A 23073-nucleotide genomic window follows, 5' to 3' on the forward strand; every position below is an offset into this window, starting at 1 on the left:
ATTGCCATGAAAAGTATGTAGAATTGCAGAGCACAAGACAAGAGATGCTGCCCTGTTGTGCTGGGTGAAGGAGTTTCCAGCTGCAGAACAGTGAAATATATAAATGCTCTCACAAACCACTGAAGACAGAAGGAAAATATGTGCATTTTACATCTTAGTAAGCAATGTTTTCTGCTTTAAATGGCATATTTCATTCCCCATTTGAGCATTTACAGGTGTTACATGAGCTGTGATCTAGTCAGTTATTATTTATAATTGATTAAGCTTGATCCTCTTTGTGAAAGAGTCTAATCTGGTTCAGTGTGACGAGTGTTTATCTGATGAGTTCTTGTCACTCTGTTGGTTGCCCTGTAATTCACATAAAGCAGCAATATCCCATCTCAGTTAACAGGGAGTTATCGACAGCAGTCCTGCAGCATTCAGAGACAGGGGAATATGCACAGCTTCTAGAATCATCATTGGCAGCAAAGAAACACTTATATTAATACTCATTACATATCATAGAGATTTTTTTTAAAAACAAATGGAATACAAGCTAAAAAAAATGGCTTTATTAAAAACATGTTTTGTATCATGTACAAATTTAGAGGGAAGAGATGTTTAATTTATTTTAAATAAACCCAAATGCCAGTTTTGTCCCGCTTCCACCACAGTGCTGAACTATCAACCCATGTTGCCCATGTTTAGGTAATTAGGAAATTTTTGAAAGGCAAAAGGAGCTGCAGTGGACTTCCAGCTCCTTTCAGGGTACAAATGGAGTTATAGAAAGGACAGGACCTAGGGAAGCTCCTGCTGGACTTGGGATGCACATGCAGGACTGAATATCCTGTGTCTTCATGATCCCAGCCTGTTGCTGGCTGGGCAGGTGGAGAGGGAGTGGGCTTGGCCTTTTATTTGGATGAGTTATTTTTAAAAGCTAAACCCACATAAATTAATGATTTAGTGACTACTGGGAATACAGTCATTTTTCCTAATAAAATAAAAAAGACAATAAAGCATCAAGATTTGATGTCATGGCTGTTAAATTCTGAAATTTTATACTTCCATTGATCAGAAAATGAATTTATGGCCTATGTATTTTCAGCATTGTAAAAGTCCATGTAATTTAGTTGTTAATCTAAGGTCAAAAGCGAATTAGCATAATAACATCTGAACTGCACTGCCCTAAAATCCCCTGATAGACATCTCTCTGACTCCTGCTATTATAAAAACTGTTCCCATTGGTTCTTGACCCTATTAAAGTTATTCCTAGATAAGCTTTTGTCTTGGTTTGAAAGATAGGTGTCTGCTAAGGAAGGCAGAAGCCTCCCTGAGAATGGCAGATACAACCCCGTTCCATCCGAGTTATTATAATTTTGAAATCAAGGGGCTTTTAGGCAAAGATGTGGAAAATAGGAATAACAGTTCTTTACTATTATTTATCTATATGTGTATAACCAGTCAAACAAACAGCAATAACTATGGCAGTAACAGCAAACAATCACAAACCCAGTCCCAGCCTTCTCGGCTGTCGGGCCCTTTCCCCTCGGGTGCAGTTCCGCTCGCAGCCAGCAGGGGCGCTGGCGGCTCCCGGTGAGCAGGGCAGGTGCGATGGTTTCCCCGCGGCTGCAGGGGGCGCTCCGGAGCGAGCTCAGGGAGCACGCGGCACTGCTGGTCTGGGATCCTGGGAGGGATGGAACAAAGGAGCTTCACAAGCCCCTGGGGAGCCGATCCTGGTGTCCGGCCGGACCCTCGGGAACAGCAGGCTGGAACGGCGGGCTGGAGCGGCAGGGACGATCACAAATCCCGGATGGCAGACGAGATGTATCCAAACGGAGAACCCCCGGCGGTCTGGGCAGGCAGGCTGAGCAGGGCTACAACGTAGCGAAGGCTCGAAGCAACAGCAGGGCAGGTCGGCCACAGCCCGGCCTCCAGCGGGGCAGGAAAGGTGGGCTGGGGATCCTGGGGTCTTTCTCCGCAGAAGGAAAAAAAACAGCCGAGGAAAAAACAGCTTCCCTCTCTGGCGTTAGGGGACCAAACTGCCCACACACCCAGGTGAAACAAAAGAGTATCCAGGTGCACCCCACCCCCAGTGGGTAGCTCTTTGTTTTCCTTAAATACCCAGCAATTTGTCCTCCTAGCAACAGTATGGGGGAAAATTCCTTTAACAGAAAAAAACTAGGAGAACTCCTAAAACCCCAACAGCTCTGCAAGGCTAGTTTATGAGAGCCTGCTTGAATAAGTAGTCCTTAGATGATGCCTTTGTGCTGGTGGGATGACTGTTTTTCCTGTGAGATATTTACACCACAGAGAGAGCCTGTATCAATCCTGATGCTTGTTATGATTTCCCCTTTGGTTTCATAAACTTTGTTAAAGTCTCACTGCTTTTCAGAGTCAGTTCTGACAATGTTAAGTTATACGTTCAAAGGTATAAAATTATTTCAGGCTGGGTTTTTCCACCTCTCATTTTATCACCTTAGTGTCATAGTATTCACGTACATTGTGTTTCACCATTCAGCCTTTACGTGCTTTTGCTGTCCTGGGTATGTTTATTAAATAAGGCCTTCTTCTGTGTATTGCAACAAGTGTTTAACTCTTGAGGTTAAAAAAAAAAAAGCCAACACCCACTTTTCAGGGTGGCAAAGGGCTTGCAATAATGGTGTAAGAAGTACATGTAATGTCCTAATGTGTCTTTAGTTTTGAGAGGATTTGATCCAGAGGGGGACTTCAGGCATCTGCCTCTGGCAGCAGAATCTTGTGGGCTTGTGGTTTCTCTATTATAAAATGCAGGGGAGAATTGGGAAACTCAGATTTAGGAAACTCAGATTTAGAAAACCTTTTGAAAAGCAGCATGCTGAACTGAACTGAACTGTCTAGTCTGGTAAATGAGGAAGACAAGGGTGAAGTGAAGAGGCCAGAAATTGGGTCCTTTTGGAAATCCGCTTAGGATGTACCGGGTGTGCACTAAGACTCCTGGCTGAATTTTTTAGAAATAGGTGGAATATTTCTGCTTCAGGCCCCGTGTCACAGTTAGATTTATTAAAATAATCCTGCTTCTGCCCCAGGGAAAGCAGCCCAGTTGCAGGATCCCATTACAAGGCTGGAGAATCAGGGTCAGGCTTCTCATCCCTTCAGGCTGGGCACAGTCATTTGCAAACCGATGGTGCCCATACTCTGCACCTCCAACGTGGCAATACAGTGTATCAGGATAATGATGAAGGCATTTAGATCTCTTGGAGAAATGTCATTTAATTATTCATTGTGAACTGTTGGTTGAACTCTGATGGCTGGGTCACACACGTTTTGAGCTTCTTTGTAAGCAGAGGAAAATACAGGAGGGAATCCAATACAGTATCCCTGCCTGCTAATTATTTGCTTACCGATCCATGGACAAAAACAAACATAACAGGCATTAAACCAGCTACTGAAGTTAGCATTAGCGAACAGCTCTGCCACATGAAAAGGCAGAAAGATGATAAGAAGAAGATGTTTTTTAGGAACAAGTCACACTTTTCTATTGCTGCTATTTACTTTGAACAACTTTAGGGGGGTCCTTCTGATGCTAAGAATGCATGGACTAATGGTATGATTGGGTAATATCTCATTTTCATTTGCATAACTCAAGTGAAACCAACAATTTGCAACTAAGGGCAGCATAAATGTAGTGCCAGCAATCCCAAGCGTGACTAAGTGCAGTAAGGGAATGCCGGTGATGATATTTCATCACATGGCAAAAAAAACAAAGTAGAAAATAACTACAGTATCAGAAAAATAAAAACTGGAGGGGACAGTCACTCATTTAGGTGATCTTTGATTTAAAGGAAATAGCATTTGTTTGAAACAGCAGGTGCATATCTTGTTTAGAACTAGGAGGAATTCCACTTAGACATGCATTTGCACAATAAAGACCTCAGGAGTTGCCAAGGTATAATCTTTGCAGATTGTTAAGCACTCCATGAAAAAGACTGAGATACCAATTGTGAGAAGAAAAAACCCATTGTGTAAGTTATTTATTTTCTGCTATGACCAGTTTTCTGTACAGGAAAGAGAGGGTGTGTCTACCAGGAGGTCTGACAGAAGGGGAGCTCTGCGACCAGGAGCTCTCCCATAGAGAAGAGCAGGCAATGGCTGTGTGCAAAAAACTTGTGCCACACCTACTTGTATGGCTATCCAAGGAGAACAATTTAATTACTTAAAAATTGAGAACAAGTGTGGAGTTCTTTTAACTTGCAGCAGTAAGACTAAAGGGTTCAAATTCTGGTCAGACTCAAAGCACTAATTATAATCATCCCGGTAATTGCAATAAAGTACTGCAGCTGGGAGGTGATTATGGTTTTGTATACACCTCAGCTGCTCCTTTTTAACCATGTGAGACAGCACCCTATTATCTTCCTTTTGTTCCCTTACTTATCACTTACCTCTTTCCTTAGCACTGGAGGGGAAAAAAATCCTGAAAAAATATTAGCTCTGCAAAATGCAATGAAATCCTTTCTTTAAGGGCCAAGGGCTGGAGGTGGGGAGGGGAAGGAGCAAACTTCATCCCTTCTCTTGTGTTTTGAGCACTCAGAAGTTGCCTATGAAACTAAATACTTCAGGGTTCATGAGTGGCTGGTAGGAAGCAGGGTCAGTATCATGCTATCTTTAGGAAAACAGGAGTGCACAGGGGTAAGATATGTTCAACAAAGATGCTTCACATTTCAAGCATTCTTTTCTGGGAAAAAAGATATCATACCTCTAGTTCTGAGTGTGCTTATAGCCTTATACTGTATTAGCACAATAAAGCAAATTTTTATAAGTAGAAAATGTTGATATTTAGAAAATATAAATGGTGGAAGAAGTGATTACATTTCAGATTATTTTTCTCTATCTATCAAGGATATCCAGGCATTTGAAAAAGAATGCAAAACTTGAAAATAGAGCATGGTACTCACTCATTTTTCTGCAAGTTTTTCTCTGCATGTTTCTCTGTATTTATTTCTTGGCATTGAATGGACTGCCCAAGTAGTGTTACCATCACCCAAAATGGCAAAGACTAATTCAGTGTGTGACTGAATTTTAGAATATCTCAAGCTGGGTTGGACTCATAAGGATCATGGAGTCCAAGTGCCTGCCCCTTGCAGAACCACCTAAAACTAAGCCATGTGTCACCAAGAGCCAGATGGTCCCTCAGCTGTTGGCAGGTTTGGTGCTGTGGCCACTTCCCTGTGGAGCCTGAGTGACTGACCACCCTCTCAGGGAAGAAGGGGGTGACAATATGTGTGAGGTATTTTTCTGTGAATAGGGGAAAGGAAAATTCACAAAAGACGTGAAATAAAAGAATTGAGAAGGAGCAGGAGGACTCTGCTGACAATGTTTTGCAAACTCCGTTCTGTGTATCTATTATGTGTGCCTCCAGTGGTAACAAAAGATCTGAATACCCCTCAAACAATTTGAAGTTAGAGTTTTTGCTTTTACAAATCACTGTGGCCCCTGTTCATGGCCAGTCATTAGCTGTGGACACTAAAAGGGGGTGGCAAATTACTGGGTTCTTCCCAGAATTGTGAGATTATGGTTTTGTAAGATGATGTCATCAGACTGTGAGCCATAATCAGGGACACACTGAGGACCATGGGGGTTTGGGACTGGAATACATTTTGCTGACATGAAGAACTAGTGAGGTCCCTGCATATTGTCCCTCTGTGATATACAGAAAATATTCCCTTTTTATTTGGAGACTCAGAGCTGAGCACTTTCATTTCCCTCCAAAGAAGTAGTCTGGGGATAAAATCAAATGCGATCTTGGATTGCACCTCAGTGTCTGCTTGACTGCTGTGTCAGACACCGGTGAGAGCAGAAAACACAGGCTCCTTCAAAGGGACAATCTCCCCATTTCAAAAGACAGGATTTCTCTGTCTGTTACATCCCCTGGAGATCCCTGCTGGGTCAGGCCCTTTTAACTTCTCTAATAATGACTGGGGTGGCAGGACAGGAGCTCTCAGGAGCTTTGCAGGTGTTGGCATGCTGATAACATGGCAGGGCAGGTCCAGAGGGACCTTGGTAAGCTGGAGAGGAGAACTGACAGGGACCTTCCGCAGAGCAGCAGTGACAAATGCCATGCCCAGCATCTCGGGCAGAAAAATTCCAGATTTAATATAATAGGGGTGGTCAGAAGGCTTTTGAGAGGCTTTGCAGAAAAATACCTGGAGTGGTCTCATTTTTTATTGATATCTCAAAAAGCATTTATGCTGTGGGGAATGTTTTGGGGAGGAGTCATGACCAAAATTCTGGGTGAACTTTGCGTCATCCTACTGAGGCTAGTCTACATCATCACAAAAGCTACAGTAAAATTTGCTAGGTTGTCTATAGCCTGGCTAACCTATCTCTAGCACCACTAGGTATTTTGGTTATTCCCTTGAAATCCTTAAATTTGTTGAATGGTTAGGTTCAGAATAGTTTGTGCTGTGAGCACTTAGCAGAAAGCAACTGTCATTATAAATGTCTCTCATCCCAGGGGTTTTTATGTGCATTATGTCGCTGTTTCTTGCAGAGACTGAAGGAACTGAAACAGAGGGAGTTTGCTCGAAATGTAGCATCTAAGTCACGGAAAGATGAAAGAAAACAGGAGAAAGCCCTTCAACGTTTACACAAGCTAGCTGAGCTAAGGAAAGAGAGAACGTGGTAAGTCCATAGCTGCTCAAACAGAAAAAATAAGCCCTCCGCTGTTAGCTGGTGCTGTGGGACGCAGAAGACCCTTGGCTGTAGCCACACACACATTTCTAGGGCATTTTGGAAGCATTCTGTGCACAGTATTTGATTCACACTGTGTGCAGGAATGAATGTTAAGCATTGCTTTTTCAGCTGAGCTAAAATGACACATTTTTTTAGTTTAAAAAAAGATATGTTTCATATATATTTCATAAAACCAGGCACTTTGGTTGAAAGCTGAGTGAACTAGGTCATGCATTTGCAGGCTGACACTACTTCATTGATGAGGTGAGGAACACAGTCTGTCTCTCTAGGATGTAACAGATCTCTGCGATTTAGTTTTCAAAATGCTCGCCTGGGAAAACATCCAGAAACCTAGCTTTAAATCTCAATAGCTGGATTTTTTTTTATTAAAAGGTAAGTGCTCATTTTCCCCTGCTCAGCAGAGTGTTTACCTCCCTCTGCAAAAGTGACTCCTTGCAACTCATACATTTTAGTATTGTGTCTAGGCAAGCTGTTGAAATTAATATTGAGCTTGCTAGTTGTGACTGAATTATCAAAATATGACACAGTTCTGACACTGATAAGCCACTGAAAATATATGTACTTGTCACAGTGTAATCTCTGAAGAAAAAAAAGAGAGAAAAAATGTAGATGCTCAAGTGCAAATGTTTTCTCTTTTTTCAGCCTTCGCCTCCCCAGATGAACTAACAGAGAAGTCCAACCAAGCTGCAGCTCTTGTTCAGAAATAGTCTCTTTGTCCCTAGTTTGGGTGGTGGGCAGCATGCTGAAGCAAAGTCTGAATGATCAGGTGCATGGGACATGAATGTTGCAGGGTCTGTTTGATGGGAGCAACACGACACCTAATTTTTTATAACTCATGTGGAGACTCTCTCCTCCATGAGTGTTTTAACTGTCCATATTTTACACTTGAGTATATTAGATATCATTCCCCCTAAACATGCTCCAAAATCTGAATTTTGCATATTTCCTGAGAAAGAGGAAAGAGGAACTTACTGTTTCCCTTTTTTCCATGCTAGTGAAGCACAGATTTTGCAAGCTTTTGTTGTTTCTGGATTGTTTGGGGTTTTTTAAAATATCCTTCTGCTAGTTCGTGAAGGAAAATTTCTATCTGAGCTTAATTTATCTGTTTCATAATTGTCATTTACTACCACTTTGCATCCTTAGAGGTGTGATATAGACAGACACAGGATTTTTTTAAACTGGCACTTTGTAGGCTTGTTTTGTTGAAGTCACCATTTTATTCTGTGGAAGAAAGGATTTGTGTGGGGGTTTAATATGTATTTCAAAATTGTAAAAAACTGGGCAAAGCAGGAATTCTCATGAGGAATTCCTTTCTCATAAAACCTCTACCTTAATTTCTAGATCTGATAGGGTAAAGTCATTATTTTTGGCGCTTCTTGGGTTCCTAAATGACCCTTGCAAGTTCTACCAATGGCTCATCAGCGAGTATTGCTCTGCACTGTAGCAGAGAGTGATTTGGCTAAAACAAGCAAACAAATGGTTTTAACATAGGCCCATTACTCCTAGTGCTGAGCAGTTTCTGTGGCTCCTGGAAAATTGGCAGCTTAAACACTTTTTGCTCTTCTCCTTGCTTCCTACTAAGTCAAATAGAACAGATGGGAAGAGGACATGAAACGAAGAACAGAAGTAGACAGTGATAAATTTTTTCTCAAGAGGGATGAATCACTTACTTTACTTCTGTCAGCTGAAATGCTCTCCCCAGTTTTATTTTTCCATGAAAGAAATTGCTGAGATGGCGATGGTTTGGTTTGTGCACACAAATAGGATGGGGGCTGCTGGGCAATTGCCTGTGGGCAGAGCAGCAGTCACTGGAATGATGACTAAGGGGGAAGTGCTCTATGAAGCACTCTGTTTTAATATATTTTGTAACATGAAGGAATGTAAAACTGCTATCTGTAGTAATAGTGTTGTAACCGTGGTGGTCTGCTGGGCGGAGAAGCAAGATTTCTGTGGAGACAGTCTCTTTGGCCAGCCAGCCTGTCTACAGAAACTTAACTACTTTGTAGGAATGTTAGTCCTTCAGCTGATGACTTCACATGAACGAGCCAGGGGCATAATATTTATTCTTTTTTTTTTAGTACTGGATAACTGATCTTTATCATAAAAGATGGCATTTTTTCATAGTCTAAATGCACATATCCACAGAGTCTTCCTCTTTCCTTAAAAAACTCCCTTAAGTACCAATGTAATTACCAATTCTAATTACCCATGTACCAATTTCTGTCAGCAATCCTCTGAAAGGTATTGACTCAAAGTTTTATTTTCCTTCCTAGTGCTCCTGGAAGTGGCCCTATGTTCAAATCCACTACAGTGACTGTGCAAGATGATTGCAATGATACCCCCAAAAGTGCCGCCATAGATTCTACCAAAAGCCAGAATTTCAGCTGTACATTAATGCACGATGCCCAGAATTGCAAAGACGTTGCTTCTGTTGTTTCTTCCTCTCCTGGAGATGCAGGTAGTCCTCAATCCGACACTAATAAATGTGGAGATCAGGTTCAAGGAGCTCAAGGACACAGAGTTGGGTTCTCCTTTGCTTTTCCTAAGAAAGCAGCAGTCAAACTGGAGTCTTCAGCTGCCGTTTTCTATGAGTTTAATGACGAAACCTCCATGGAGCATGGATTTAGCAGAAGGAGTAGGTTTGTTCCAGAAACATGTAACCTTCAGTCTCCTTCAGCAGCCGAAATAGTTGTATGCCCTGAGGAGAAACACAACTGTTTTCACCCACTGGTAGAAAAATGCACAGACACAGCAGAAGCTCCTGAATCTCAGGAGTCAAAAGAGCCATCTAGTGAGGAAAGCGGGGTGCTGGAGAGTCCCGCTGTAACTCCTGCCATGTCCCACTCAAAGCATCCGGTGTCCTTGGACACGGATAGCCACAGTGTGGATGTAAGTGCAGCTGACTTGGGGCACCAAACACTGCCCCTGGCTGCAGACAGTGCTCAGGTCCTGCCCCTGGATGGCAGTGGGCATGAGCTGCAGGCTAGCAGAGCTCCTGTGCAGGAACTTGTGGAGGATTGTTCTTCTCTGCAGGATGTTGCGGAGGAGAACTATAATGACGGGAACAGTGATCCATCTGCAAATGAAACTGAAATAAAAAACCTGGGGGCAGATGCAGTAGTTCCAGCACCATCTGAAGAAGGTAGTGGAGCCCCAAAAAGCAAACCGGACATGTACAAGAGACCCTGTCAACCCTTCGTTCCTGTTCTTAGCAAATACGGATCAAATATTCTTCAGTGGCCATCAGAAATGTTAATTTACACAAGTACAGACCCATCAATTTCGTATAGCTGTAATCCTTTATATTTTGATTTTAAGTCATCAAGAGCAAGTGACAGCCAAGAAAAGCCCAAGCATCAACCAAACATACCTCATTTGCACCATAAAACTGAATCTCACCATGTCTTGGTCTCGGATTTTACAAATAAACCTACTTCAGAGTGTGGTGGTTATGAAGTAGAAGTGAAGAAAAATGTGTGCAACTATACAATACCCCTATTAAGTGATGTTTCCCTCTTCAGAAATTGTGACCTTGCAAAAAATCAAAACAAAGTGTCCTTGGATGAGTCGTTCACGATTAGAAAAATAGAAAAGTATCACATATCTCAAAACCCCTTACAACAAAACACTGTGATAGATGAGAAATACAACAAAGTCTGGATCAAAGAAGGCCATGAAAAATGGCTTCACAGAGGCAGAAAAAGTAAAAGGAGAAGAAAATTATGTCATTGTCATTATCATCACTGTGGGGACACAACAGTACCGGAAATGGAGATGTCTCCAGTAACCGAAAAAGAAGTTACTTACAGAGATGAAAATAAATATCAGCACCTCCAAAGTAATTCAGAGAAGTGCAGACATGATGCAGGGAATATCTGGTTAACTGCGAGTGAGGTACTGCAGTCACATCGAAAATTTGGCATTGAAAATGGTCCTAAGAGAGTCATGTCTGCATCAGATCACATACACTGGGACAGAGGCTGGTGTGACTTTTGGAGTGCAAAAAATAGTGGCCAACACCATGGTTGTAAAGGACCACACAGAAAGAGCAAAGCAAGCTCCCGAAGGCAGGCAAAGCAGCTGACTACGAGTTCCAGGAGGCACAGCCTAAGGCACTCTAAAACGTGCTGTAGCTGGAAAGGCAGGAGGTCAAGCTATAACCCAGAGCATAAATGTTTAGGACAATGCAGTGAGGAGAAGGGGCTGAGCCAAAACCAGCCCATAAAGAGAGGTTACAGTGTTCTGACAGAAGAGCCTGAGAAACCCCACCGCAAGCGGAGGCAGCACACCTACTCTTCTTCCTCGGATGAAAGTTCATGTGGACAGACATTATCAGCAGAGGAATGTCTAAGGCAAGTACATGCTTTAGGTACATATCACAAGGCAAAAGGGAAACACAGGAGAAGGAAAACTAGAATCCATCATGTTTTCCTTGACAGGAATGCAAAAAGTGAGACCTCTGAACCTTCCGAAGAAAATTCTGCAAATTCTACATTAAATATTTTGGGGGACCTATTGACTCAAGACTATCTAGAGGAAACTAATGCAGATCCCAAAGATGATGATGCAAAAGATAGGGATGAAACAATGGAGCTGGAGGAAAGCAAGGTGCCTCTAGAAACTGCTGGCCCACAGGTGCTGGAAGATGATAAACTGATGGCGTGTGCAGTGATGGAGAGCGCACCGGCCATGCTTCCTGATGTCATCACAAGTTCTGCTGCTTCTGCTCCTGACCACAGTGCTCCAGCAGCTGCTGCCAAGCAGGACCTTCCCCAAGAGGCAAAGAAAAAAGAAAATGTCAACAGTCGTGAAAATCAAGCTCGTTACAAAATTCCCGTCCCCAACAGACACTTGGAACATGCTCCTCCTAAATCCTATCTTTGCCATTATGAATTGGCCGAGTCTCTACCGCATGAGAAAATGGGTGAGGTAGCCGGTGAATGGGTGCAGTGTAATCCTGGCATATTTAGCAGCCCCCCGCCCTTGCCATTCAAAGAAGCACAAGTAAACAGTCACACCTTTCTAACTACCGAGCAGTTAATAGCCCCCTTCCCCCTGCCCGATCAGACGCTGATATTCCCTCCTGATAACCACGAGAAGTTCAAAGAGCTCCCATCGGAGGCGTATCAGCAGATCGTGCCGCAGAACGTGCTGTCCAGCAAAGTGAAGTTCGCGTTCGCCCCGCCGGCGATGCAGCCCCCGGGCTCGCCGCTGCCGCCCTTGCCGCTGCAGCCGCCGCTGTGCTCTACCTCGGTGACCACCATCCACCACACCATCCTGCAGCAGCACGCTGCCGCCGGCGCGCTCAAGGTTCTCCAGCCCCACCAGCAGTTCCTCTCGCAGGTCCCGGCTCTTTCCAGAGCGCCTTTACCTCATCTGCCGGTAGGACCGCGGCTCTGCCCGGGCGGCCACGCAGCCTTTGTCGCCCCGCCGCACCTGCCGCTGCTGCCGCCCTCGGTCCTGCACCCCGTCCCGCTGGCCTTTCCCCCGCTGCCGCACACCGTCTTCCCGTCCCTGCTGGCCCCGCACCCGGCTGTCATCCCCCTGCAGCCGCTCTTTTAGGACAGGAGTGGAGGAAGGAGCGTTCAGCTAAACCGTCCTGCTGTTTCTACAGTTCCCTCAAGCTTTGCAAAGTGGTTCTGTGAACTAAACTGGTTAAAATTTCTCATTCCGTGGGAAGCATTTACTGTACGTATAATGATGCAACAAACATTCATGGCAAGTTCAGACCTATACTATTACTAAAGCACTGAATAGTCTGATACTAATTACGAACTATATATATGTGAAAATCATGTCTTAGAATATGTATAATGTATATAAAATATATTTATAGTTCTATAACTTATGTTGTAAAGTATTCACTTTTTGGTTTTTTATCTTTGTGTATTTGCACCTATTTAATGTTTAGACAAAGCTGATGCACTATGTTTTGTACTATGTTCTCTGAAACTGTAAATCTAGTGACAAATATCTCTTGCAATAAATTTTTGTTAACTACTTAAGTATATCAAAAATCTTTCATTATAAGCCTCATGGATGTTGTTCTTCCATGTTGTTCTGCAGCTGAATAGCATCCTCTGCCCCTGCTATGTTAGGATAACCAGGTTTCCTACATGTCAGTGATTTATTAGGGAGGCTCAGAGGCCAATACCTTGAGTGCAGCTGTCTCACCAAGCCAGAGAGAAAGGGTAATAGATGTGTTTGTGTTAGCGGCTTGATGTCACCGTGACAAATTTTGCCTACTTGTACTATGTGCACAAACTGCTGACTGGTGGAGCTGATCCCTTTTATACTAAACCACAGAAAGACAATGTAACAAATATAATGCTGGTGATGGAAGGGGAAGAAAGGATAATATTGACAGCAGTTTGGCTTCGAGGGAATATTGCTTGTAGCAGAAGGGTAGAGCCTTGGTTCCCCTGAGCAGTTTCTCTGATGGTCCACAAATCTGTTGGAGGGAGCTCCTTGCTGCTGGGCAGCGTGTGAAGGCAGCAAGAACACAGGAGGATGAGGGGGAGGTCAGGAAATCCACCAGAGTTTGATACGAATTCTTACCTCTTCACCGCACTACTTCCTCCAGCATTTCGCTAAAGAAGTAGAATAACAACAGAATAGAGATGAATTAATAATATACTGCCATTGTTTCTAACTGTATTTCAGAGACTTCTCCCTACCTCTGCAGCCTTTTTATTGCTGTCAAAGTTCTTTTTCAAGCTTTAGTGAGGTGAAATCTCGTTTGCTTTAGTATAAGGTGTATCAGACCCATGCCTGCGATAGTCCAGAATAAAGCAGAAGTCATTCTGAGATAGAACCATCCCTTTGGGTTAAAATGAAGTGTTATGTGAGTGAAGCCACAGATTTGCAGCATGAAGGTTAGTGCTATAAGTAGGCCCTCCATAATAAAAGGTAGGTGATAGCTCTCTCAATTAATTACTTCTTTTCACCTTTTTATATACTATAATAAAATCATATGAAGTTGAACTGAAAGAATAGTGAATTTTAAGTATTATTAATATACATTGCATATTAATAGCTACATGCGTTAACCATTTGCAAAGTAATGCTATATCCTACAACAAATATATCTGGATCTTATTTTCTGCATTGATAGCATTAGAACTTACCTGTATCAATATTGCAAGTTTTAGTATAATATTACATTAAAACTATGGCAAACAACATCTTGCCACTCTGATTATAGAGTCACCTGCTCAAGGGATGTGAGCTTTCCATGTTGTGCAGTTGCAAAGGGCTAAACTATGTTAATAAGCAAAAAGCTGATGAGAAAGAGCAGGTGAGCAGCCAGGTTCTGGAGAGTGCCCGGATCCCCCGCCTGAGGCTGCAGCAGGGCGTGGGATGTTGCTGAGCACCCACCCCTGTAATGCCAGAAGGAAGGTATATTTTCTCTAGTTCTAACTTCAGGTGGATGCCCACTTCTATTTATGTGGTACCTAAAAAATACAGGAATAAGTGACTTCATACTCCTTTGTTTCAAGAGTATGCCTGTGTAAGGTGTTTGTCTCTACTACATCCTGTCGCTGAGCACAGGAATCTCTGTTGGAAGCGGGAGAGTTGTCCTGGGTGACTTGGGTCCCTTGGGTGACATGTACTGGCTTCTGCACTTCTGCTGTCCTCAGTGGGAGGCAGCACAGACAGTGCCCTGGGTTGCACTGTCCCATCAAAGACAAAATCCATCTCATCATAGAGAAGTACATTAAGAAAAAAAGAAAAAGAATCCACATAGGACAAATATGGTTGCACGTTCTGGCAGGAGATTAAAAATCCCCAATTTAAAATTTTCAGTTGCAATGTTCATTGGAAACTCCCGTCTATGAACTTGGAAGTCCACATTTTTTCACCAAAATGTTCCAGCAACTTTGAATTCTACTTTTTCCTTACAATTTAAATTATTTTTTCTATATTAAGTTGTTAAACAGTTTTAAGACATTGCACAATTCTTTATTATCTACTGTAATTGCTGTTCAATAGTGTATAAACTATTTAAAATAAAAGACTAATAACCATAAAATGTAATAATTTTCTAATATGGTATTGCCTTTAATGCTAGAACTGTTTGTATATGTGACTTCATATGTAAAAGCAAAAGCAGTATAAAAATAAACCACAAGTTAAGTTTCAAATTGAACACACTAAATTAAATTACCTACTGAAATATTCTTTTGAGTTTCTGTTTTATTATTAAATACATAACTTCTAGTAAGTTATATAAGGGTAGTTCTGCTTTTGTATGTTTTATCTGGTATTTTAGATTAAATGTATATTTTTTATTCCATAAATTGGTAGTGTAATTTATAAACAAAAACTATTGAAAGTGCTAAATAATTGAATTTTTATAATTCTAAATAAATTCTACCCAATTCCTTAAATCTAAGTAATTTACTTCTGAATTTAAAAATTTGCACAAATCTAGTGTGTCTATGCTCCTGGCCACTTTGCCAAATTTAGAATTTATTGGGGTTTCTTCCTAGTGCAAGCAGTAAAAGCGTTGCTCCCAAAGGGCAAGAATTAGACCTTCAGATCTAACCCTAAGTGAGGTTAGAGATTTTGTGAAGTGATTTCCCAGACCAGCTCTGCAGAGAAGTACCTGGAAAGTTATGCTGTTCCATTGAGATGAGAAGAATATCTTTATTTTGGTCCTTAGGAAGTTGCAGCCTGCCCAGACTGGCCTTCTCGGGGATGTTCCATTTCTCAGGTAACGTGAGCTATAAAATAATGGTCCAGAGGAGCTCTTGGGCATTGAGGAACGTAACTGTCTCACGTTGTGAGGGACAGTTTGGAGTAACTGGGCTTTTGTCTTGTGTCTCTTGTGTCTGTAAGTACACAGCAATTTTAAAATGCTACCAATACATGCAAAGAATCAGATTGTTCATTCGGTTTCGTTCACAAGCTAGAAGCTACTCAAGCTGTTTATTGCTGGGGAGAAATGACCAGATTTCAGGTTCTGCAGGAGTAAGCAATGAGTTGTGGCTCACGGAGAAAGTGCCGGTCACAGACATTGGTAAAAGAAACACTTTGTGTGGAGGATTATTGTATGAGAATGTTTTTACCTTTCAGTTTAATCAAACAACAATGAAATGGTTATGAAGCAATGTCTTCTTTACCTGCAATGTTAACTTTTCATTAGCTGGTCAACTTTTGGCACTTGTAAAAGAGTCCTTTGGGTACGGTATTGAAATGAAGCTTTAAAAGGCTATTGGAACATCCACTTCTCTTTATTCTTGTACATGATGATGTGCTACTAATACAACAGATCAAATGGCTATAATTTTTCTGACAAGTTTATTTTGTGTAACTCTGCTTTTCCTTCAAATTACATGTTTTCTGTTATGATAATATTAACTTGATATGCTGCAGTTAAAATACAGCTTTAAATATATTTGTTCAGATACTTCCTTGGTGTAGATTAATGTACTGCTTCTGGCTTTGGCTTGTAACCACCGAAAATCACAATGCCAAGGGTTTTGTTAACTCCCCCAGATTAAGGCAATACGTTATGACCACATGAATGTATTTTGAAGACAGTTCCTTGTTTGTAAGGTGGTAAATTTTAATCTGATGGGTATTTTGCTGCGGTGCTCAGAGTCTACGTGTTCTGAACTCCATACATTCATTTTCTGCTCTCCAATTACTGTACATTGCCGAAAGGCTTGTGTATGTGTAGCAGTGCACACATTTATGCAATATGCCTACCAGTTGTAAAATATTACAGTGCTATATTAACTCTCTTTATTGAAAGTAAAGACATTTTTACTGTATAAAGATCATGAGATATTTTTAAATTAACATGACTGACTATCTAAATGTGTATGTTATTTCATAGATCACTTTGATTTAGTATTTGCAGCAGGCATGGTTTTGTACATTACGTCCTCCCTTCTCCTCCTCAGGAACATTCTAAAGTTTTCTCTTTTTCTCTGTGACTAAGATTATCAGAGTTTATTGGAATTTGCCTATTTATGAAATGAACCAGGCTATTTTATTACTTTCATCTGCAATAATTAGTGTACCAACTTTATGAATTCTAAGACATCTTATTTTTGCTTCAAGCTTCTGTTTTATTTTATGGGTATTATAAAAGGTTGGGAGAATTTCTACCCTGAGTCTAAATTCTGACCTGTTAGTGAATTTCTGAAACCAATGGACTCTAAGGAAGCTTTGCCATTAGTGTTACAGAGGATTTATTTTGACCTGTAGCATTAGGCCTCTTTATTTATTAAAACTGCCTAATACTTGCTGCTTTCAGTTGAATAATAATTTCATAAGGTATGATGAAGGGCACAATCCAGTAAAGGACAATGAATCAATTTTTAATCAGTCTTCTACCTCCTTTGTTGTCAAGTTTTTTATATAATTAATGACCATAAAGTTAAATCTTTAAAATTTCTGTTCTGGATCATCAGTGGTTTGAAACACATACATGCACCTTCTAGACTAATACCAAAGAGAAAAACTGTTCATTGGAATATTGGATTTTCTATCTGTTCAGGCTCACTTAGAAATTTTAGTAAGTGGGACTACATTAATACAATATGCAGGTAAAATAATGTATCAGGAGTCTTTGTTTTTGCTGAGATAAGATCAAAATGTGCAAATCCATGTAGAAAAAAACATAAATAAGCTTCAAATGTGAACCCATGATGAATACGGTATTGTTTATGAGAATTAAAGATGATTACTCTTAAATCAGAAGTGGTGTTTGTTTGCTATGAATAAGACTTTAAAAGGGAATTTTTTTTCTTCAAAAGAACCAGCAAACAGGAAAATACTTTTGAAAATACTTGGTTTTAGATCAGCTGGGTAGGACCTGTGTACCTTTCTCATGGGTGAGAAGGAGCAAGTATTGGACATTCAAAATCCTACATGTCATAAGGAAAAATCTTACACTTCCAGTGCACTCTTATCTCGATTTAATCCAGTGAAACCTGCAGGAAGAATTAGGAGATTCATTTAAATGAATATATTTGGACTACTGTGAATACAAAGAAAGTGAAGCCCAGCTCAGGTCCAAATTTTTTCTTGCAATGTGACTCAGATTTAACAGCCTACGTAATTTGACCCTCAACCTTCTTGCATGTCACAGACTCTTCTATAAATGGCTTTTATGTCACTGGAGTGCTGGCAAGAATGACAGTGAAATCCAATCTCTCCTCTTGTGTCAATAATGCCTGCTGAAGCCATCACTGTAGGAGATGCTGAAAGGAGGAAAACTGAATTGGACAGTGCCTAAATCATGCTTTTTACTTGTGGAATTGTAAGTGGAAATGGGAGCTTACTTGCATTTTACTGTTTCTACATCTCCAGCTGTGCATGTGTGTGTGTACACATGTACCAGGTTACTGGTTTAGGATTATTTTTTTCTAGGTGTAGTTAAGTAGTGGTAAGAATATCTTGTTTGAAATGTACATAGCAGAAGGGAAGAAATTGTTGAAAGGAGGAATAATGACACAGAATAATAAGGAGAAAAAGTGGTTGTAATATAATGAGCCCATCTTTTCCTCTCAAGGGTGGAGGGAAGTTGCATGAAGTTATTTTACCTGCTTTTTATTTGGTGGCTCTGTTTTGTATCTTTTTACCACCAAAATTAACAGCTCTGTTTGCCTCAGCTGGTCTGTCAATCCATCAGTGTCAAAGAAAAAAAGTCAGGTTTGCAGGAGAAAATCTGCATACAATTTGCTCTTAATACAGTCCCTTTTCTCCCTGGAGAAATTATTCATAGAATGAACCTTCAGTGTGCAAAATAAGCCCGTTGCTCTCCCTGCCACTGCCTACAGCTGCATGTTTGCTCACCTTTTGTTAACTTGTCATTCTCCAGGAGCAGAAGAAATTAGAAGGAAGCTGCTTTTTTCCACTTCCACCCGCTGAAGAAGACTCAGGTCTCCAACTGGGTTTCCTCAGCTCTGTTGGATGTTGGTGCAGTTGCCTGCCCATGACAGAGGTCAGTCAGGCCTCTGTTCTTGAAGCCATAAGAGGAAACACAGTCTGGGATGTGGGGTATTTTGTGGCTTATTTTCCACAAAGTGATGTGGGCCATTGAATATGTTATTGGTTAATAAAAAAAGGCGGAACGCTATTAAGGTTGTAAAAAGCAGATTAAATAGAAGCTAAGTGTTGGGGTGAGAATACCGAATGTCGATCACAAAAGGTTTCAGGAGGGAATTGTCAAAGGTAAGAAATTGATAATTAAGAAAAAGAACAGTAGTAATAATATTTTACATATGATGTAAAATACCTTACATAGGCAACATCTGTGCAAAAAAAAGCAGTCTTGAGTCACCAGTCAAGTACTGGGAGCTGAATTTTGGGCAGCAGGTTGTTGAGGGAAGCAGAGTTGTATGGAATGTAGAACAGTATGCACAAGGGGAGAAGGAATTGCTACTCTGAAGAATGTCTTGAAGGACAATAGAAAGTGGTTTTAGGGGAAAGCATACAGATACTTTTGGAGGGAAAAGGAAGGTAGGGGTGAGGGGGATTGGACCTGCCAATGTTCATGGAGCTGGATGGTGACACAAAGAGGTACAAATGAGGCAGGGTGGCAGGGGAGGCACTGCTGCAAGAGTTTTTAAAGACAGTTTTCATAAACTCTACTCAAGCCTGGAGAAAGTAGTGCTAATTAATCTCTAGAACCCCCCGCCTCCTTTTATTCAATTATCCTTGGGGGGGTACTTCTACATTTAACCCCAGGACGGCAAGTGCTGGGGTTTCCTGACGCAGCATTGTGCAGCATTAGTATGCGCCGTGGGATGTACGAGTCCTGCAGTAGCTCAGGGACTAATTACCTGGAAAGGTTGAAGGCGCAAACACCTATTAAGAGTATTTTTTACAGAGAGCAAAGTTGCAGGGAAACATGAATAGAGGCCAGAGCAGCTGCATGTGTGAGAGGTTTTGCTTGAGGCTTAAGTGTTTCAGGCTCTGTGTGCTGCTGTGTCACAGTGTGATATGAGGTATCAAAGCCACTTCTCCCCATCGTTTTTCATTATCATGCAGGGTTATGAGACTTAGCGGGGCTGAGAGATGCGATTCGACACATCATGAGCAGATGCGTCAGCAGGAGCAGCTAAATGTGACACAATTTTCCTCAAATGCTGCAGTTACCAAAATATCCCTCTTTGTAAGATGTTTTTAAATAAAACTACACGCCTTTTGATGGCAGCAGTGCTGAGACCCCTTTCCAGGGAGCATGGATGTTTGAGGAGCTGTCAGCTGGTATACAACCTCACCTTGCAATGGGGAGGAACAGTGCAGGGCTAAGCAGATATTGCCAGCTGGAGAATTTTGTTCTGAAGCACTTTTATAATTCTAGAAACAAGAAAGCAAAACCCTAATGGTCATCAGGGATTCCCTGTCTGTGACCATTCAGCAAAGAGTTGTCTGAAATTCAGTGGCCTTGTAGGGGGAGAAAACTCCATAGAATAACTGGCAAGCTTTTTTTTCAGCTTTTAAATCCATAATGCATGTATGTACATGTTGTTAATAATTCATAATAATGGAGAGCTCTTGCCCAAGAGCACATTCCCCTATCACAGAAAATAAATTGTTTAATGATGTCTAGGATAGAAATCAGAGGCTGGCTCTAAATCCAGCTATTACAGAACAGTACTAGACATGCAGTGCACACTTCCATAAACAAATAAATTCATTACAGTTTAATAACAGTGGAAACAAAAAATGTAAGGTAATTTAAATAATGTGCAAAATAGAGCCGTATTTTATCATAAAGCCATCATGCCAAGTACTCACATTCTCAGGAATTCTTGATAGCCTTCAGGGCTGGCCTTAGTGCAGGTAAGCAGTAAGGTGGAATTTTAATGTTATCATCATGGCCTAAATTTATAGGGAGGCAAAATGCAGTTTTGTGGTGGTAGTTGTCCAAGCCTGGGTGTTAGATGGAAAAGAGTCTGGGAATGCTCAGTTTGGTGCTGGGTTACTCAGTAGGTTTAGGTGGTGTGATGCAGAGTAGTGGCTTCTGGGATTTGAGAGCAGAGGACAGGATCTGCAGAGCCTCGCTGCCATTAAGGAAAAGCAGGATTTGGAGATGCCAGTGGTGCATTGCAGGGGTGTGAAGAAAAGTGAGGCGGGGAAACGAGACCTTACAGGCTCAAACTTCAGTAGTCTTGCAGAGAAATTTTACAAATTGTCTGCACCCTTTGATTGTTGGCTGATTTAAGCACCTTATTTTCATGTGTGTTAAAATAAAATAAAAGATGGAATTTATTTCTTGCTTAGAAATGTGTAATAACAGAAGACTCAGTAGTGACTGACTTTGTTTTTCTAATTTCAGCAATCGAAATATTCCTTATGATGGTGAGAGCTCACTCTGCTGGGTAGTGCCCTGTCCTGCTGGGGTTCTCCCTGGGAATGCTCCTCTGGAGTGAATTGCTCCTGGCCATCAGAAACAAACATACCAGGTGACCCAAAATGCTCATGTTTTATGTGTGTTCCATTTTCCCTGCAGTTTCATGGATCTACAATGCATGAGGACCATTTCAGTTAGGTGTTGTGTCAGACTGGGTATTTGTCATGGTGATTCTGTTATAAATATTTGTGTTCACTCTGTGATAGTTCAGCTTCAAATAATTTTTTGCTTGTCCTATTAAATGGTTGCTCTGTTTCACAGAAGTGTCACATGCATCTTACCCTGGAGCTGAATTACATCCCCTAGGTGATGTGTAACTCTCTTATGCTCTGATAACAACAACATCATCCTGAGTGAGGGGCCCTTTCCTGATCAATGTTCTAGTAAAATAGTAATAAGTTGGTATTGGTTTAACTTGAATTCTGCATATCCTCAACTGCAACATCTGTATCTGGTTGAGCTGCTCTGAACATGTATTTGTAGCCAGAACTCGTCTCTCTCAGTAAGTTTTTGATTTTATGAAGGTTTAGCTCAGAAATCTCAAGCCAAAGTCTGGATTTTGAGTTCAGGATATTCAACTAGGCTTAGATTTGACAGGTTTTGGGGTCTGATTGGAACTTCTGGAGCATTTAAGTGGTTCTGGATGCTCTTTCTGAGACTGCTAAGAACAATTCGGAATGTTCTCTTTCCACAAACCTACACTGATCATCAGCCTCACAGACTCATCCACTTCCTTGGAGGTTTAATCTCCCAAGCATACCATATCTGTGTACTAATAACCGTAAATGGGATTTCATCCAATTATTTTCTTAGAAGATCTCACCATACCTAATGAGTGTACTCACCATACCACCCTGGAGTAACTGAATTTGGTAATTTTAAAAATGTAAGCTGTATTATTTTTCTTTTAAAGGCTGTGCAATAATTTCCACATTCATTCTCCTTTCACAAGCAGAAGAGAATTTGAGAACTGGCTTTTTCTTTATGTTTGTCAAAGGGAACTAATTTTATATTCAATGATACATTTTTTTCTTTCAAGCCATCCAGAAATTTTAATATACTTGCTCTGTCATACAATAAGAAAATGACTATTTATCCCAGTGGATATTTTTTCAGGAAAAAAAAAACAACCCCTTTGCTTCTTTGAGGGTTTACACATGAATTCTAGTTTCCTCTCAACTCTGCATCTTGTGATGCTCCTTGTCAGATTAATGTGTTTTAAAGCTGTCAGTTGGTACCTGAGCTGTCAAAAAGGAAGATTAAAACCACACCTTTCTTCTGGGGGATTTGTTTTGCATTGCAAAATGCAGAGGAAGAGAAAGAAAACCTTTCCTGCTTACTGCTGGCGTACATCTGAGGCTTGCTGTGTGTGCCATGTTTTGGGGTTAGGAAGGAATTTTTGTTACTGTCAGCCCTGGATATTCACGCTAGAACAGATTCAAGATCCTGAAATGGTTATTATTTTGTGAGGAGCAGAATGTACACAAATGAAGGGTCATGGGTTTGATTTTTATCTCAGGCCCAAACAGGACATGTGATTCAGGACAGAAATAATTTCTCTCTGCTTCCTTCAGGAGACTGGAACAGTTGCATTTACCTACTAATGTAGTAGACACACTTATTTTCTTATACAGTCAATCAGTAGATGAAATATGTTTTATTAAGTTTCATGACGTTTTAAGCTAGGAAAAGAGAAAGATACAATGTTTTTAATACTAGCAAAGTCACTCTGCATTTATCGTTTCAGAAAAAATTACTGTGCAAATCCGCAATGTATTTTTTACACAAATTGAAATAATTTCTGAAAGAAATACTGTTACAGTGCAGATACTGTAACACGATGTATCAAACAAGGAGGCCCATGGAAAAGAAATATATATGGACCGATTCTTGATAGATGTTTCAGAGATGTTTATTTCTCCAGCCTCATGGCCGGAGCTCTGCTGAGGAACTGCTCAATCACGGGACCCGAGGGTCCTTGCCCGCGC

General features: G+C 41.1%; 1 protein-coding gene across 3 annotated transcripts in view; it reads left to right on the forward strand.

Moving 5' to 3' along the window:
* The window catches only part of ZNF804A (zinc finger protein 804A), a 159419-nt gene extending 143295 nt beyond the window's left edge, over positions 1 to 16124 (forward strand). For all 3 annotated transcript variants that reach the window (XM_042021166.1, XM_042021167.1, XM_042021164.1), the window contains 2 exons: positions 6506 to 6636; positions 8982 to 16124. In XM_042021166.1, the coding sequence (XP_041877100.1) occupies positions 6506 to 6636; positions 8982 to 12270 (3420 nt within the window). In that variant the 3' untranslated portion in view covers positions 12271 to 16124. The remainder of the gene's footprint in view (positions 1 to 6505; positions 6637 to 8981) is intronic.
* The last annotated feature ends 6949 nt before the right edge of the window (positions 16125 to 23073 follow it).

This window comes from Corvus kubaryi, unplaced genomic scaffold (assembly GCF_017639235.1).
Source record: "Corvus kubaryi isolate FWS band 111438036 unplaced genomic scaffold, C.kubaryi_AGA036_p1.0 37126, whole genome shotgun sequence".
NCBI lineage: Eukaryota > Metazoa > Chordata > Aves > Passeriformes > Corvidae > Corvus > Corvus kubaryi.